Source organism: Euleptes europaea, chromosome 7 (assembly GCF_029931775.1).
Source record: "Euleptes europaea isolate rEulEur1 chromosome 7, rEulEur1.hap1, whole genome shotgun sequence".
In the NCBI taxonomy this organism is placed as follows: Eukaryota; Metazoa; Chordata; class Lepidosauria; order Squamata; family Sphaerodactylidae; genus Euleptes; species Euleptes europaea.
Window position 1 is genome coordinate 94,208,407 of NC_079318.1, and position 17,241 is coordinate 94,225,647.

A 17,241-nucleotide genomic window follows, 5' to 3' on the forward strand; every position below is an offset into this window, starting at 1 on the left:
ATCCCATCAGTGTATATTTGAAGTTGGGATTTTTTGTCCCAATATGCATCACTTTACACTTACTCACATTGAATCTCATTTGCCATTTTAATGCCCATTCTTCCAGTATGCAGAGATCCTTCTGGAGCTCTTCACAGTCCGATTTTGTTTTAACCACCCTAAATAATTTGGTGTCATCTGCAAACTTGGCTACTTCACTGTTAAACCCCAACTCCAGGTCATTGATGAACAGGTTGAAAAGCACCGGTCCCAACACAGATCCCTGAGGCACCCCACTGCTCACATTCCGCCATTGTGAGAACTGACCATTGATTCCTACTCTCTGCTTCCTATTTTTCAGCCAGCTCTCAATCCATAAGAGGACTTGTCCTCTTATCCCGTGACTATGAAGTTTGCTTAGCAGTCTTTGGTGGGGGACTTTGTCAAAAGCTTTTTGGAAAACCAAATACACAGTATCCACAGGCTCATTCCTGTCCACATGCTTATTGACGCTTTCAAAAAACTCTAATAGGTTAGTGAGACAGGACCTACCCTTACAGAAGCCATGTTGGGTTTTGCCCAGCAGACCTTGCCCTTCTATATGCTTGACAATTCTATCTTTAATAATGCTTTCCACTAATTTACCCGGAACAGAAGTTAAGCTAACTGGCCTGTAATTTCCTGGGTCCCCCCTGGAACCGTTTTTATAAATGGGTGTTACATTGGCCATTCTCCAGTCCTCTGGTACAGAGGCTGATCGAAGGGACATATTACATATCTTTGTTAGAAGTTCAGCAATTTCCCATTTGAGTTCTTGAAGAACTCTAGGATGAATACTGCTGGTCCCTGTGACTTGTTAGTTTGCAGTTTGTCTAGACGCTCTAGGACTTCCTGCCTTGTTACCACTATTTGCCTCAGTTCCTCATTTTCCCCTCTCCAAAATCTCTGTTCAGGAGAAGGAATCTGCCCTGTATCTTCAACAGTGAAGACAGATGAGAAGAATTCATTTAGTTTTTCAGCAATCGCTTTATCCTCCCTTAGAGTTCCTTTACTCCCATTGCCATCCAATGGTCCAACCGCTTCCCTAGCTGCTTTCCTACTCCTAATATACTTAACGAATTTCTTATTGTTTGTTTTGATGTATTTAGCAATATGCCCCTCAAAATCTTTTTTTGCATCTCTAATTATCTGCTTGCATTTCCTTTGTGCAAGTTTGTGTTTGCTTCTGTTCGCCTCGTTTGGGCAAACCTTCCAGTCTCTGAAGGAAGACCTTTTTTCTCTAATTGCTTCCTTCACCTTACCTGTTAGCCATGGTGGTGACCTCTTGGACTTATTACTACCTTTCCTGACCTGCGGTATACAAGCTAGCTGAGCCTCTAGTAATGTGGACTTGAGTAACCCCCAAGCCTTTTCAAGAGATTTAACCCTCCTAACTGTTGCTTTCAACTTCCTCTTTACCAGTTTTCTCATTTTAGAGAAGTTCCCTCTTTTAAAGTCAAAGGTAATTGTGTGAGATTTCCCAGTCACTTTCCCACTTACATATAAATTAAATTGATGCCATTGTGATCACTGTTGCCAACTGGCTCAACTACATCCACATCCCGCACTAAATCACTGGCAGCACCACAGAGTATTAAATCCAGGATCACCTCCCTTCTGGTTGGGTCTATGACCAACTGTTCGAGGGCATAGTCATTTAGGATGTCTAAAAATTTTATCTCTTTGGCTTGACTGGAGCATACATTTATCCAATCAATATGAGGGAAGTTGAAGTCTCCCATTATTACTACTTCATTACCTTTACATGCTTCCCTAATTTCATTCTCCCTCTCAAGATCACCCTGAACCATTTGGTCAGGGGGTCGATAGAACGTCCCCAGTACTAAATCTCCTTTGGTGCCCAGAATCGTCACCCATAAGGATTCTGTGGACGAGTCTGCCCTTTTTATGGTCTCTATGCCTTCCTTGATATACATAGCATCACCCCCTCCAATACGCCCTTCCCTGTCATTTCTATACAGTTTGTAACCAGGGATGACTGTATCCCACTGGTTCTCTCCCCTCCACCAGGTTTCTGTAATGCTCACTATATATATGTTTTCCCTTAAAACCATGCACTCTAATTCCCCCATTTTTGCTTGGAGGCTTCTATGATGTGATGTGAAAGATCCTGCCTGAGACCCTGGAGAGCAGCTGCCGGTCAGAGTAGACAATACCGACTTCGATGGACCAAGGGTCTGATTCACTATAAGGCAGCTTCATGTGTACTGCAATCCTCATGTTCAATGTGGAAGAGCACATTGACTGTTCCACGAATACAGTTCCCATGTAGGCACCGCTAGTCCATACCACTGTGCTTCCCTGAAAATGTAAGAATGCATCTTGAATAAAAGGGCAGCCACAGTAAATGGGCCTTTAGACAGGGTTTGAAAAACATTAGGCAGAACTCATTCGTGATATCCATGACATAGATAGCCAGTGTGGTATACTGGTTAAGCATGTCTGGAAGACCTAGGTTCGAATCCCCACTCATGCCATAGAAGCTCACTGGGTGACCTTGGCCCAGTCACACTCTTTTAGCCTAACCTACCTCACAGGGACTGGGAAGGGCAGCAATGAAGGAGCTAGAAAAGATTTTGAAGTGTAAGGATGTGTCACTGGCCACCAAGACTAGATTAATTCATGCCATCGTATTCCCTATTACTATGTATGGGTGTGAAAGCTGGACAGTGAAGAAAGCTGATAGGAAGAAAATAGATTCCTTTGAAACGTGGTGTTGGAGGAGAGTATTACGGATTCCATGGACTGCCAAAAAACAAATCAGTGGTTTATAGATCAAATCAAGCCTGAACTGACCCTAGAAGCTAAAATGACTAAACTGAGGCTATCATATTTTGGTCACGTCATGAGACGACAAGAGTCACTGGAAAAGACAGTCATGCTAGGAAAAGTTGAGGGCAGCAGGAAAAGAGGAAGATACAACAAGAGATGGATTGACCTTGGGCTATTCTAAGCTCAGAGGAGCATGCCTATTATATTAGGTGCTGTGGAACACAGGCAGGATAAATGCTGCTGCAGTCGTCTTGCTTGTGGGCTTCCCAGAGGTACCTGGTTGGCCACTGTGTGAACAGACCGCTGGACTTGATGGGCCTTGGTCTGATCTAGCAGGGCTTTTCTTGCGTTTTTATGTTAAATGAAGAAGATATGAGAATTTGGGGAGCGGGAGGGAGGTGCTTGACAACCGGGCTCCTGTCATTCACATTGCTCATCCTCTATGACTAAAGATTGGGAAATGGGAGGTGCCCAAATTCTGCGCTGGCCACGTGCCAGACGTTGAAATGAGACACCTTGCTCCACAGACGGCTGCATGCAACCTTTTGGTATCTCTTGTGAGGTGTCTCCCACACACACCTTCCTAAGGTATAAAACTGGATAGAGGCACGGCCCTCTTCAGCACATAGGATTCCTTGGAGCAGGTAAGTGGCCATCCTCGTCAATGGCTCTTCCCTGGCCTGGTTCCCAAAGCAGTGGGTGCATTTTTGTACTTTAGTGGTGGGGGGCAAAAATCTAATCTTCTGGATGCCTCTCCACGTACCCTTGCCCCTTTCTGGTTCTGCTTCATAGACTCGCTTTTGGACAAGTTCGGGCAGCTTCCGAGCCTTGACTTTTGCAAATGTGCTCGGGGAAAAAATTGAAGTGGGAGGAGGGAGGCAGAAGCAAATGGAAGATTAAGGTTTCTCTTTCTTCTCCCATTGCGTGCGCTAGCAAAACACCAGCGTGGGATTCTCTGAGCCACTTGGCGGGGATAACCCAGAGGCTACGAAGAACCAACTGCCGAGCCCAAAGGGAATTTCACCGACCCATCGAACTAAGTCAACAGAGGAAGAATGGGTTGTAAATGCTGCAAGAAGAACAAGGTCATTTGAACGTCTCTTTCGGTCTTCTGGTTGTTTGGGGAAGGGAGAGGAGAAGCAGAGGAAAAGTCTTCTGGAATTGGAGGGCAATGTTTGTTTTTGGGATGCGATTGTGGGTCATCTGTGGACCCCTCTTCTTACACGGACTCTCCAACAGAGAAAGGTGGTTCTTAATAGCCATGAGAAGGCAGACATCTGTGCTAAAAGGAGCTGGATGGAATCGACTAAAGACGGTTCTTATGATTCCAGGAGAAAATGTCACTTAAGACCACTGGCTTCCTGTCATGAAATTTTAGAGTATGGTCTTCCAGACCAAACTGACTTGCTCTATTTTCATGGGACTGTAGGGCATACAGAGACATGACAGATGCTTCGGCAAATTTCTTAGCTCCTTTGGAACGATTCCTTCCCCAACACATTGAAATGTTTCAGCTAGAAGCGTCTCGATGGGAGCGGCTTGGTGGTTTGGGGGAAAAAAAAAATCTGGGCCAGGTTTCCAGTGGGAGTTGAGATCTTTGCCAAGTCTAGCTGCGAATTCAAGTCGAACGTCAACTGGGTTGTGGTTGACGTAGGGTGAAGGCCAAAGAACAGGCAGTGGAGCAGTTGTTTAATGGAAATTAGGAGGCCAAGGCCCATTTGAAACTATCATGTGGTCCTCAGAGCTCAGAGAAGTTGTCCTGTGGCCAGGGAAAAGTCATGTAGGCCCTAGCCAGCAGTTCAGCAAATGGATTCTATGATGGCTGTAGATCACTCCCCAAGTAGAATTTTAATGTCTCAGGGTAAACTTCTGGGCTGACTGAAAAACAAGGCTTGTTCCAGGGAAATGGCCGAAGGCTCCTGTTTCTCTTGGCATTCAAACAGGATCTCTTGTTCTCGTTGAAAACAGCAATAGTAGGGTAGCAATGAAATTTCGTAATTTCATAGGCGATGGTGATTTTTTTAAAAAGTTCATTTTTTTCTTTTGAAATTTGACTTCCTTTAAAAAAGGGGGGGCTGCCATCTCATGCTTACTTATTCAGGTGTCAGTCCTAATACTGTGCTGGGTCGCATCCTGTTTGTAAACACATTTGTTCAAAATTAAGTCCACTACATTCAATTTTGAACAAATGCATTCACAATCGGGATGCAACCAAGCGCAGTATTGACCCACCACCACTTTATAATTTTGCATTCTCCATAAATGGGAATGTTTTTAAAAAATTGGGAATGTTATAAAGTTAATTAGGAGACATTTGGATTTTGTACCAAAGTAAGAACATGCTTGCAAATGTCTGACAGCAGTGTGGTGTAATGGTTAGCGCATTGGACTAGGATCTGAGAGACCCAGGTTAAAATCCCCGGTCTTTTATGGAAACTTGCTGGGGGAACTCGGGCCAGTACCACACTCTCAGCCTAAGTTACCTTGCAAGGTTGTTGTGAGGATAAAATGAAAGAGAGCAGAACTATATACACCGCTTTGGATCCCCATCGGGGAGAAAGTCAGGGTATAAATGAAGTAAATAAACAGGTTGACTCTATATAAAGGAGAGAAAAGACAGGGTGCCAGAAGGCCTGAACTGGAGTTTCCTGTGGCCTGGTATGGCAGGCCACCACACAAATATAAAACCAGGGACAGCATTCCTAGAAAAAATAGGTTGTAACAATTGCTGATTTCCCTTGTCTGTAGTATGCATAGGCAGAGGGATCAGCGTGAGCTGAAGATGTGCCATGTATGGAGTCCTGCAACCCACACATGTGTGCACTGAACACTCATTTTATCAAATGCTCACTGGGCCCACATTAACCTTTGATGCGAGGGCGCCTTGGATTCTTACATCTGCCTACGGGAAGGGAACGAAGTGTGAGGCCTAAAAGGATCGAGCTGTACCATTTTGGTGCCTGATTGGCTGGAATTTGGAATAGATTCCACATGGGTCCTTGGAATTCTTTAGGACAGGGGTGCCGAACTCAATTTTTACGAGGGCTGGATATGACATAATGCCACTTGGTTGGGCCGGACCATGCCTCACCAGCCCAGATCGGGACTGGGGTGGGGGTGGGTGGCTGCCTCGGCTGGCTTGCGGGCTAGATAAGAGCTCTCAAGGGGCCGGATCTGGCCCTCTAGCCTTATGTTTGATACCCCTGCTTTAGGATCTTGAGTGGGACCCGATGTGTCCTTTTCACCTGTTCTGATTCCCATATTGCAGTGGACCTGGGTTTATGCTGGTCAGAGGAGACAGAACACATCTTTCTAATGCAGGCTTGATGCACTGTCAAAGGGGCGAGTCCATAGATCTACCAACAAGGAGTCTGATTCGATTAGAAATGTTCAGGGGAAACCTGGCTGCCTCCTGACATGTTAGGAGATGGAGCACCTTACTAGCTCTATCTGGAAGTCATGTGTTTCAGTTTCCCTTAAGAAAATACAGAGAGTTGTGCATTTGATCAGCTTGGGTGGATAGATGAATGGATCTATGAATAGATGAATGGATCTGTTTTGGTGTGAGAAGGAGAGAAGATGGAGGACCATCTCTCATTTGGTCTGGTGTGGAGGAGGATGTTGGCCTTCAAGGTCTGCTGTCCTGGTTTGAGGAGGACCCACAAATATTCGAGCCTCACCCTTGGGAAAAAAATAGACAGGATATCATCTAGAGAATGGATTGCTCAGCTACGCCGGCATGCGATCTTGGGAGTCTAATGATGCTACTAAGAGTTTCAGGGAGGGTGTTAATTGTGTGGGAGGGAGACAGGCAGGTTTGACAGCTTCTCCACCATCCCAGACCTCTGCTGATGTCTCACATCTTATTAAAAAAAATCCACCTTGTCCTCTCTCTTTCTTTCTCCTCCATCCCTTCCGGCTTCAGAATAGCGAAGAGCTCACCGACGTCGAGAGGGCCATCGAAATCGTCATCAACAACTTCCACTGTTATGCTGTGAAAGGTCGGAAAGAGTGCATAACCCCCAATGAGCTGAAAGACCTGGTCGGGCAGAGGCTGCCACATTTAGCAAAGGTAATGAGATGGGGGGTCCTGACCTGGATGGCCCAGGCTAGCCTGATCTCATCAGATCTCAGAAGATAAGCAGGGTAAGCCCTGGTCAGTACTTGGATGGGAGACCTCCAAGGAAGTCCAGGTTTGCTACGCAGAAGCAGGCAATGGCAAACCACTCCTGAACGTCTCTTTCCTCGAAGACCCTATGGGGTTGCCACAAGCTGGCTCCAACTTGACGGCACTTTCCGTCACCAATAAGATTGTGAGAGCAGGGTCAATCCAAGAAGTCATTGGGGAGTAGAGATGCCAACCCCTAGGTGGTATCTGGGGATTCCCTGAAATTACAGCTCATCTCCAGACAACACAGATCAGTTCCCCTGGAGAAAATGGAAACTTTGAAATTATTGTACCCCAGTGAGGTCCCTGTCCTCCCCAAGCCCTATCCCCAAATCTCCAGGAGTTTCCCAACCTGAATCTGGCAACCAGCCATCCCCTGTCAGTGGCCAGGGGGGATCTGGCAAGTGGCAACCCTACTGGGGAGAGTTTGAGGGACCTGAGGCTGACTGGAAAATCCCCCAAAGGTGACAGATGTGGAGGTGTGTCCGCTATCTGTTTCTTTTCCTGATTGCAGCCCCCTTTTCTCTTGCTTCATGAAGGCAAGAAGCAGAATTAAAACAACAATTTCATACAGGCCAGGGAAAAAGTCTGGTGCAAAGAAATAAGATCCCTTCTCTGCCAAATCCTGTTGCCCAAACAGCCTGGCGCGAGAATAGTCAGCTGCATAGAATAAAATGTCTGCAATTAGAAACATGCTCAGGAAGGAAAGCAGCAAGGAGGTTGGTGAACAAAGTTGATCCAGGGCAGACAAAGGAGCTGAGTTGTCTCTGATGATGAGTGGGGAAGACAGCTGAAAATAACTTACAGCGGGATGGTTGTGAGGTGGGGTAGGAAGGTGTTACAGAAAGTAACACACTGGAGGCCAGTGGAGATACCACAAGCTTCGAATCCGGCCTCTGGTAGCTCCTCTGCCGAGTTTTGACGGCTCTTTTCCCCTTGCAGGGCGCCGGCACTTTGGACGAGAAAATCGAATGCCTCGGGGATGCAGAGGAAGCCAAACTGCAGTTCGGCGAGTACTGGGACATCATGGGAGACGCAGCCAAGGGCTGCAAAGGCCAAAAGAAATAAGAAGACCAGAACCACAGGACCGTTTCCACAGAAAGAAAGAGAGACAATCTAACTTGATGTTAATGAGTTGTCAATGCAGTGTTAATATTCTGGGGGCTCCCTTCCCGCTTCTCAAGCTCTGGAGTATCAAAGAGCTTCTTTCCTTCAAGTCAAGAATCTTTCAATTTTCTAGCCCAGGTTTTCTACCCGGGTGAAAGCTCCCTTCTTTGAGATTTTTTCCCCCCTAGAATACCACTGTCACTAGCCTTCTCGAATGTTCATGTTCTAGGCTCCTGACCACTTGAGTCTAGAATCTGCAGACGGAGAGTTTTTTTATGACACCGCCTCTGGAACCCTAAAGTATCATTTTAGTGTGTCCTTTAGAAGCTCTTCTCAGACCTTTAATTTCCAGATTTGGATTCTCTGATCTGTCATTTGGCAAGTCAGATTGTTTGAGATATTCTGTTTGAAATTTACAAGGGCTTCACTTATAACAAATTCTGATCCTCTAGATCAGGGGTGTCGGACTCAATTATTACGAGGGCCCAAAATGACAAACGTCACTTGGTAGGGCTGGGCCATACCTCGCCAGCCCAGATTGAGAGTGGAAGGGGGGTGGCTGTTTTGGCTGGCTTGCGGGCTGCATGAGAGCTCTCAAGGGGCAGGATACAGCCCTCGGGCCTTATGTTTGACACCCCTGCTCTAGTCAAAAAGGGCAAGAGTCCAGTAGCACCTTAAAGACTAACAAAAATATTTTCTGGTAGGGTATGAGCTTTCGTGAGCCACAGCTCACTTCTTCAGATACCCCTGCTCTAGATTCATCAAGCATTGGTTCCATCACCTCTGAATCTCGAATCCCCCCGACATTGTATTTTCCTCCTTTTTCCAGTCCTGGAGTCCAGAATCCTATAATAATTTGCTCCAGACTCTGGAAATGTAAAACGATAAAATTTGAAGACCTTAAAATCACTCCACAGCCCATGGTTTCAATCTCCCATTTTTGGGAATTGTGTTCGTTCTTGGATCAACTTTCTTCTGTTCTTCCTGACTCAATGTGGGCGTAGGGTTACAGCTGATCTCCAGTTGATAGAGATCAGTTCCCCTGGAGAAAATGGCATTGAAGTCCCTCCCCTCCCCAAACCCCGCCCTCCTCAGGCCCCACCCACAAAAATATCCAGGTATTTCCCAACCCGGAGCTGGCAACCCTAGGTGGGTGGGCGCAAACTAGGTTAGCTCTCGGAACTCCTGCGAACGGAGGGGTAAGACAGCCATGAACGGAAGTTTGTCGACAATACTAATCTTGCTTAGGGTGCACGGAAAGTTATTTATTGGTTGTGTTCTATCAGACATTGTAGTCTGAAATGCCAGTCAATTTCCCAGTCCATTAAGCTCCACCCACAGCTCACCATTTTCTAACTTGGCTCCCCAACCTAACCAGAGGCCCAGTAATGTTGGAATCAAAACCTGGAAACCTTAACTTGTTTGATGGCCATTTCTTTATCCATTATGCCCCCAAACTCAGTGCATTTGAAGGTAAGGGAAGAAGCTCCCTCACCCTCTCGCACGCACCATACTTATGAGACACAGTTGTCCTTCCCGATCTTTTGGAAGCCCCTCCAACCACCTCTGGGAATTCCATGGGAGACCTAAATATAGGATTATCTTATGTAGTTAGAGGTTGACCTCAGGAAGGCCTGAGACCCACAAGTATGGGCACGTGTAAGGTGAATATTCCCCAGTTTCTATTTCTTCTCATAGGAAGTAAGCAAAATCCAGTGGTTATAACCAGGAGTTATATCTAATGCCTAACTCTGAGAGAGCCACTGAATGGTCAAAATGAAAGGCTGGAGGCCAAAGAAATCTGAAATTAACTTTGGTCACGGATTAGCTACAAAAGGACTTTGGTCAAATAAAATGGGCCCAATATAGGCATTCTTTCACAGTTGCCAAACCTAAATTCCAGAGCCAAACCCAGTACACCGAAGAAATCGAACTAGTGGTCTGCTGATATTGGATTTGCCTTGTCCCATCCATTTGGCAGGCTGACTGGTTACTGGTTTCTAAGAACTGTGCTGGAAGGTGGTTCCTCGTGACCTCTTGTGTTGCTTGCCATGATTTTTGTATGAACCGATAAAATAAAATTAAAAAGGGAAAAGAAACTATGAGTTTGAATGTCTTTCCTTGATCCTTGTTTAATGAGAGGGACTGGGGTAGAGATTTGGGCACCGCAATTTAAGAAGTATGTAGACAAGCTAGAACGTGTCCAGAGGATAGCAACAAAGCCGGTGAGGGGTCTGGAGACTAGATGACCATCTGTCAGCAATGCTGATTCTATGACCTTAGGCAGCTCATGAGAGGGAGGGCATCTTGGCCATCTTCTGGGCATGGAGTAGGGGTCACTCAGGGTGTGGGGGGGAGGTAGTTGTGAATTTCCTGCATTGTGCAGGGGGTTGGACTAGATGACCCTGGTGGTCCCTTCCAGCTCTATGATTCTATGAACACTGAAATTACTGGAATCTAAATAGCTTGGCCAGGATTTCACCCATAAGGCTCTTTAGCTCACTGTGTATCTAAGTCCATTTAGAGAAACTCATATATTCCCAATTGTTTCTATTTACCTGGGGCATTCCCTGTTTCCAGTTCCTGTCCCTGGTAAATCACTAACCCTAGTCTATCCTTACTGATGGCATCTGGGGATCTTTATTAAAATGTTATCAATATGACCTGCTAGTATTGAGTTTTTTTGTTTTTTTTTAAACAACCCCAATCCTTCCTCCAAGGAGCTCACGACCCGCTTTGGGTAAGTTAGCCAAAGAGAGAATGACTGGCCCATGGTCACCAAAAGACAGGTGACCTATCTTTTGCCTAGCAAATACTGGTAGATTTTTTTTTGGGGGGGGGGTGCATGGGGAGGGTGGAGTTTGTGGAGGATATGTGTCACTTTTAAATAACAGCCTAGGAATTTCCCCTCATCTCTATGGTAAAGATCATACAGACGCGGGGAAACTCCTAGAATGTCATCATAGTGGCCATTTTTTCTCCTGATCCTCAGTTTCTTGAGGGTGATAGGGGCTGGGGTTAGTAGTTGTGAATTTCCTGCATTGTTCAGGGGGTTGGACTAGGTGACCCTGGTGGTCCCTTCCAACTCTATGATTCTTTGATTCTAAGTTAACAGGGAGGCTAGATTACTCTTGCATCTATGGCCTTTGCATACCAACGCACGCACATGACCTCTAAGGTCCCATGCAACGCACTGCCTGACATTTTGTATGGGGCCTAAGCATCCACGTGCGTGCATTTTTACCACCGCTGCCGAGTGATGTTTTCAAATTTGCATTTGCTTTTAAACTGAAATAATAAACATCCTCTGGGCTTTTAAATGCAGGATATGGCATAGTACCGTAAACAAACCCGGCAAACAGCACGTAGAGAGGAGGCTTCAGGTATGTGTGTGTAGGAGGTTTGGGACCTGGACTAGGATGCTTGGGATGACGTCTGAGTTGTTGCGTAGGATTGCCAGCTGCAGGTTGGAAAGCATCTGGAGATTTTGGGGGTGGGGCCTGAGGAGGGTGGAGTTTGGGGGAAAGGAGGGAATTCAGTGGGGTTTAATGCCACAGAGTCCATCCTCCAAAGCGGCCATTTTCTGATTTCTGTTGCCTGGAGATCAGTTGTAATCCCAGGAGATCTCCAGCCACAACGTGGAGGTTGGCAACCCTAGTTGTTACGCTGCATCAACATTTTGAAGAGCATGTCTACACAGTTATGGAACCCTGGAATTTGTCCATGGATGAAGCATAGGGTTGCCAGGTCCCTTGTTGCCACTGGCGGGAGGTTTTTTGGGTGGAGCCTGAGGAGGGCATGGTTTGGGGAGGGGAGGGACTTCAATACCATAGAGTCCAATTGCCACAGCGGCCATTTTGTCCAGGGGAACTGATCGCTATTGGCTGGAGATCAGTTAGGCTTATCAGGTCTGTAGCTCCATTGGCGGGAGCTTTTCAGCAGCGCGGATAACATGTGTGCGCGTGGCGTGATGCGCATGCACGTCCCGCACGACGTGCCTATGTCACTTCCAGGTTTACTCGGAAGCGACGCGGACGCTCTATCAATCTCTGCCGAAACTCTACGGTTTCCATAGAGTTTCTGTGGAGGGTGCTAGAGCGTCCGCGTCGCTTCCGGGTAAATCCCAAAATGATGTAGGCGCGTCGTGTTGTGCATGCACACCTTGCAAGCCGGCCCTCAGCTGGTTGGCGGGCAGCCTGATGGATTGGTGGGATTTTACCTACCATTACCAGGCACTTGAGTGAAACTTATTAACAAAGTGCAAAAGAATTTTATCATAAATGCTACTAACATAACACAACAACAATATGTACAACATGTAAAATCCACTATCCTATAGAATATAACAAGGTGCAACAAGCATGTCAACCTAAGTTATATGGATTTCTCCAAAAGTCTCTATCAGAGTACATTCGCTGTTTTGTAGATAAAGCAGTTCAATGCGTGATCCGAAAGATATGATGCCGAAATTCACAAGGAGGAATTTCTTTTGCAGTGGAGGGCCAAGGAAATTCGTAGCCAGACATGCATGTTAGAAGGGAAAGGAGCAAGCGATGGGCTCTCCTAAAAGAAGAGCTCTTGCGAGCTCAGTCCATTGCTATTCTAACAAGATGGAAACTTGATAGGGGATTGAAGAAGCCAATGTGAATGAATACAGAACTCCATGATGAGTAGGGTTGCCAACCTCTAGGTACTGGCTGGAGATACCCTGCTATTACAACTGATTTCCAGCCAATAGAGATCAGTTCACCTAGAGAAAATGGCCGCTTTGGCCATTGGACTCTATGGCATTGAAGTCCCTCCCCTCCCCAAACCCCCCCTCTTCAAGGTCCACCCTAAAACCTCCCACTGGTGGCGAAGAGGGACCTGGCAACCCTAATTGATGAGCTAAGGAAGAAAAAGGGAAATGTGCTAGAAATGGAGGCAACCCTCTGTTTGGGGAGGGGCCGTGGCTCAGTGGTAGAGCATCTGCTTGGAAAGCAGAAGGTCCCAGGTTCAATCCTCGGCATCTCCAGTTAAAGGACTAGGTAGGTAGGTGATGTGAAAGACCCCTGCCTGAGGCCCTGGAGGGCCACTGCCGGTCTGAGTAGACAATACTGACTTTGAGGGAACAAGGGTCTGATTCAGTATAAGGCAGCTACATGTGTTCATGTGTTCATGTGACATACCTCTAAAGAAGAGTATCAGAGGGTTGCTACTTGCTAGGCACTGTCGGTCAGCCATGCTAAAGGCACATACTAATGAACAGGTTTCTAACAACGTGTGGGGAGACTTTCTCTGCCGACACAGTGGACTATAATCACGCTTTTAAAATTCAGCTCGTAAAATATGGGGTTTGTGAAAACAGAGGACCTGTCTCTTCTGTGGATTGTTTTACGGAGGGAAGGCTCAAAGCTGAGTAGAAAAATTCTGGCAACAGAAGCAACTTCTCTGTTCCTGCCTGGTTGGTGCTCAGAAATTAGGGTTGCTAACATTCAGGTGGGGTCGGGAGGCCTTCTGAATTGCAGCTGATCTCTGCATGCAGAGAAGAAGAAGAGTTGGTTTTTATATACCGACTTTCTCTACCACTTAAGGGAGACCCCCTCCCCACAACAGACACCCTACAATCACCTTCCCTCCCCCTCCCCACAACAGACACCCTACAATCACCTTCCCTCCCCCTCCCCACAACAGACACCCTGTGAGATAGGTGGGGCTGAGAGAGCTCTAAGAGAGCTGTGACTAGCCCAAGGTCATAAGAACATAAGAAAAGCCCTGCTGGATCAGACCAAGGCCCATCAAGTCCAGCAGTCTGTTCACACAGTGGCCAACCAGGTGCCACCCAGCTGGCTTCATGTGTAGGAGTGGGGAGACCAACCCAGTTCAACAGATTAGCCTCTGCTGCTCATGTGGAGGAGATGCCTGCAAATCTCCATGATTTTCCAAAGCTGGAGTTGGCAATTCTACAGAATGCAGAATGTGCGGCTCCTTTTTTTAAAAGTATAAAAATCACGGGGAAAAAACCTGGTTCTCATGTTGTTTTTTCCCCCTGGGGTGAGTTATAATGACTTGATTATCATTTTATCTGATTTCATTTGCCAATGTGCCGATGACACGTTTATGGGTGCTGTCATTTATTCTTTTCTTGGCTGATGCTTTTATGGTTCTGCAAGCCACCCTGAAGACTAGAATTTGGCAACTATCTCCAGTATCTCTTCTTCTTCTTTCTCTTCTTCCTCCTCCTCCTCCTCTTCTTCTTCCTCTTGCTCCTCTTGCTCCTCCTCCTCCTCCTCCTCCTCCTCTTCTTCTTCTTCTTCTTCTTCCTCTTCCTCTTCCTCCTCCTCCTCTTGTTCTTCTTCCTCTCCCTCCTCCTCCTCCTCTTCTTCTTCTTCTTCTTCTTCTTCTTCTTCCTGTGTAACGGTGTCAGGTCTGCCTAGAAAACTTCGCAATGCTCATTGAATTATACAGGGAAGGCCTGTATCTAGGAAGCCGGCAGCGCTCCCTTGGGCGAGCTGATCACACAGAAATGCACCCCTTAGGCATGCTCCCTGCCCTACAACCCTGCCCTTGCATAAATAGTCAAACACAGCTCAACGCCGTTTGAATGGTGATTTAATACCAACCTCCCGCTTGGCGGTATGCTGTTACGAAACCTCCATGAAACCGCCATATTCAAATACAGTGTACCTTTGTCCACCAGATGCTGGCGTCACGAACCACAGGGAAAGGCCATAAACATAACTTCCCTGTGAGATTCTGAAAGTTATCTACCGCCTTATCACATTTTCCCCTTCCCTTCCTCATCTGCTATGTGATCTTTTTAACTGGAGATGCTGGGGATTGAATCCGGGGCCTTCTGCATGCAAAGCAGAGACTCCATCACTGAGTTATGCCCCCTCCCTGCGGGCAGGGCAGTTCTACTAAAGAAGCAGAAACATTTATGGTGGACAGGCCTATCGCTAGCTATTAATCATTAAGGATAAATGGAGACCCCATGTTCAGAGGCAGTGTACCTCTGAACGCCAGTGGCTTGGAGGCAAGCAACAGCGAGGCCAATGTGTGAACCAATTCTGTCTGGCCAATGTCTGAACATGAAATACTAGGCCTCTTTCAGATTACTGTTCTAAACCGGATGTTATCCTTGGTTGGCTCAATTCTGAGTAAAGCGATACAGAAGTAAAGCTCAAAGATGAGCGCTATAGCACTGAATTGCTATATCAGCAGCATTCAGATACATTGGGTTGCTATGGTGCTATAGCACTATAGTGCTCATCTTAGAATGGTAAAAAAAAAGAGGCCAAAGAATGCGCCGCTACAAAAAGTGGGGGGAAAGTAGTCTTTTTGGAAGTGCTCCAGACATTTTAAACAACACACCGGAGCAATTCAGAAGCACAAGGAAGAACTGAAAATGGGAGAAAGAAGTTTTCATAAAAAACGGCTGAGTCCCGGGATGCTGACGGGACACAAATGGCTTTGTCTAAAAAGGTAAAATAAATCTGTTAGCAGCTGGGAGCCGAAATGGTTGTGTCTGAAATGACACCAAAAATCTATTAACAGCCAGCTGCTCAAACGGATTATAAGGGCAGTCCTAGACTAATGGAGAAATAGAAGAAGAGTTGGTTTTTCTACCTTGATTTTCTCTACCTTTAAGGAGTCTCAAACTGGCTTACGATCACCTTCCCCTCCCCACAGCAGACACCTTGTGAGGTAGGTGGGACTGAGAGAGTTCGGAGCGAATTGTGACTAGCCCAAGGCCACCCAGCTGGCTTCATGGGCAGGAGTGGGGAATCAAACCCCGTTCTCCAGATCAGAGGCTACCGCTCTTAACCACTCCACCATGCTGGAGCGCTAGATCTTGGTCAGATCCATGTTTTAATATCAATCATTCTTCTGTCACTCAATTTTTTTTATTGCATTGTGAGCCACCCTGAGCAGATATCTACAGAGGCAGTGAATACATTGTCTAAATACTTCCCGCTTGATCTCATCGTCTTACACAACAGAAGCAGAGCTTGATTTCTGCTTCTACAAAATTGGACTGACCACGTCGCTCAGCTATGTGACCAGAAACCAGGGATGCTGGCACCTCTTGCCCAAACCCGGTTGCTTCATCTACCAGTTGCATAAGGAGCCATTTCCCGTTTTCTAATTTTAGCCTCTCCTTCCTCATTACTTAATCTCAGGAGAAATATTTGGGGAATGTTTGGAGATGGCAGGGAATCTCTGTGAGGTTTCTCCGAGTCATAAAGGAAGTGTAGCCGATAAAAGGATCGGAATGACAATGAATCAGTCTGCGGTGTTCTAATACCAGCCACCTTTTTGCATCTGTGCCAGCGTGGTGTAGTGGTTAAGAGTTATGGTTTGGAGCAGCGGACTCTGATCTGGAGAACCGGGTTTGATTCCCCACTCCTCCACATGAGCAGCGGAGGCTAATCTGGTGAACTGGATTTGTTTCCTCACTCCTACACATGAAGCCAGCTGGGTGACCTTGGACTAGTCACAGCTCTCTCAGCCTCACCTACCTCACAGGGTGTCTGTTGTTGGGAGGGAAAGGGAAGGTGATTGTGAGCTGGTTTGATTCTGCCTTAAGTGGTAGAGAAAGTCGGCATATAAAAACCAACTCTTCTTCTTCTTCTTCTTCTTCTTCTTCTTCTTCTTCTTCTTCTTCTTCTTCTTCTTCTTCTTCTTCTTCTTCTTCTTCTTCTTCTTCTTCTTCTTCTTCTTCTTCGAATCATAGAGTTGGAAGGGACCACCAGGGCCATCAAGTCCAATCCCCTGCACAATGCAGGAAATTCACAACTTCTTCTTCTGTGCTCCCTGTTAATTATTGCTTTGAGCTGGCAACCCTACCACTCCTTGCCCCTACACCACATGGAGCAGGGAATGGATATGGCTCACCCCAACAGAGAGTTGGTATCAAAGGATGGAGAGCCAGTATGGTGTAGTGGTTAGAGTTTAATTCACTGGCCAATAATTTATTTAACTACCTCCACTACCATCACTACTACCACCACCACCACCACCACCACCACCACCACAATAGTAGTAGTAGTAGTAGTAGTAGTAGTAGTAGCAGCAGCAGTAGTAAAATGTCCTGCACATCTTAGGAGGGGGCCCTCTGCTGACCCTTCATCCATCCGTTCCTATCAGGAGACATGAAATTGTCCCAGATATAG

At 46.4% G+C, this 17,241-nt stretch overlaps 1 protein-coding gene across 1 annotated transcript; it reads left to right on the top strand.

Moving 5' to 3' along the window:
• The first annotated feature begins 3,818 nt into the window (after positions 1 to 3,818).
• LOC130481094 (protein S100-A14-like) lies at positions 3,819 to 8,062 on the top strand. Its single transcript, XM_056853766.1, has 3 exons — positions 3,819 to 3,896; positions 6,737 to 6,883; positions 7,922 to 8,062. Exons 1-3 carry the CDS (start codon positions 3,867 to 3,869, stop codon positions 8,045 to 8,047), a joined length of 303 nt encoding a protein of 100 aa, XP_056709744.1. The 5' UTR covers positions 3,819 to 3,866; the 3' UTR covers positions 8,048 to 8,062.
• Positions 8,063 to 17,241: the final 9,179 nt, after the last annotated feature.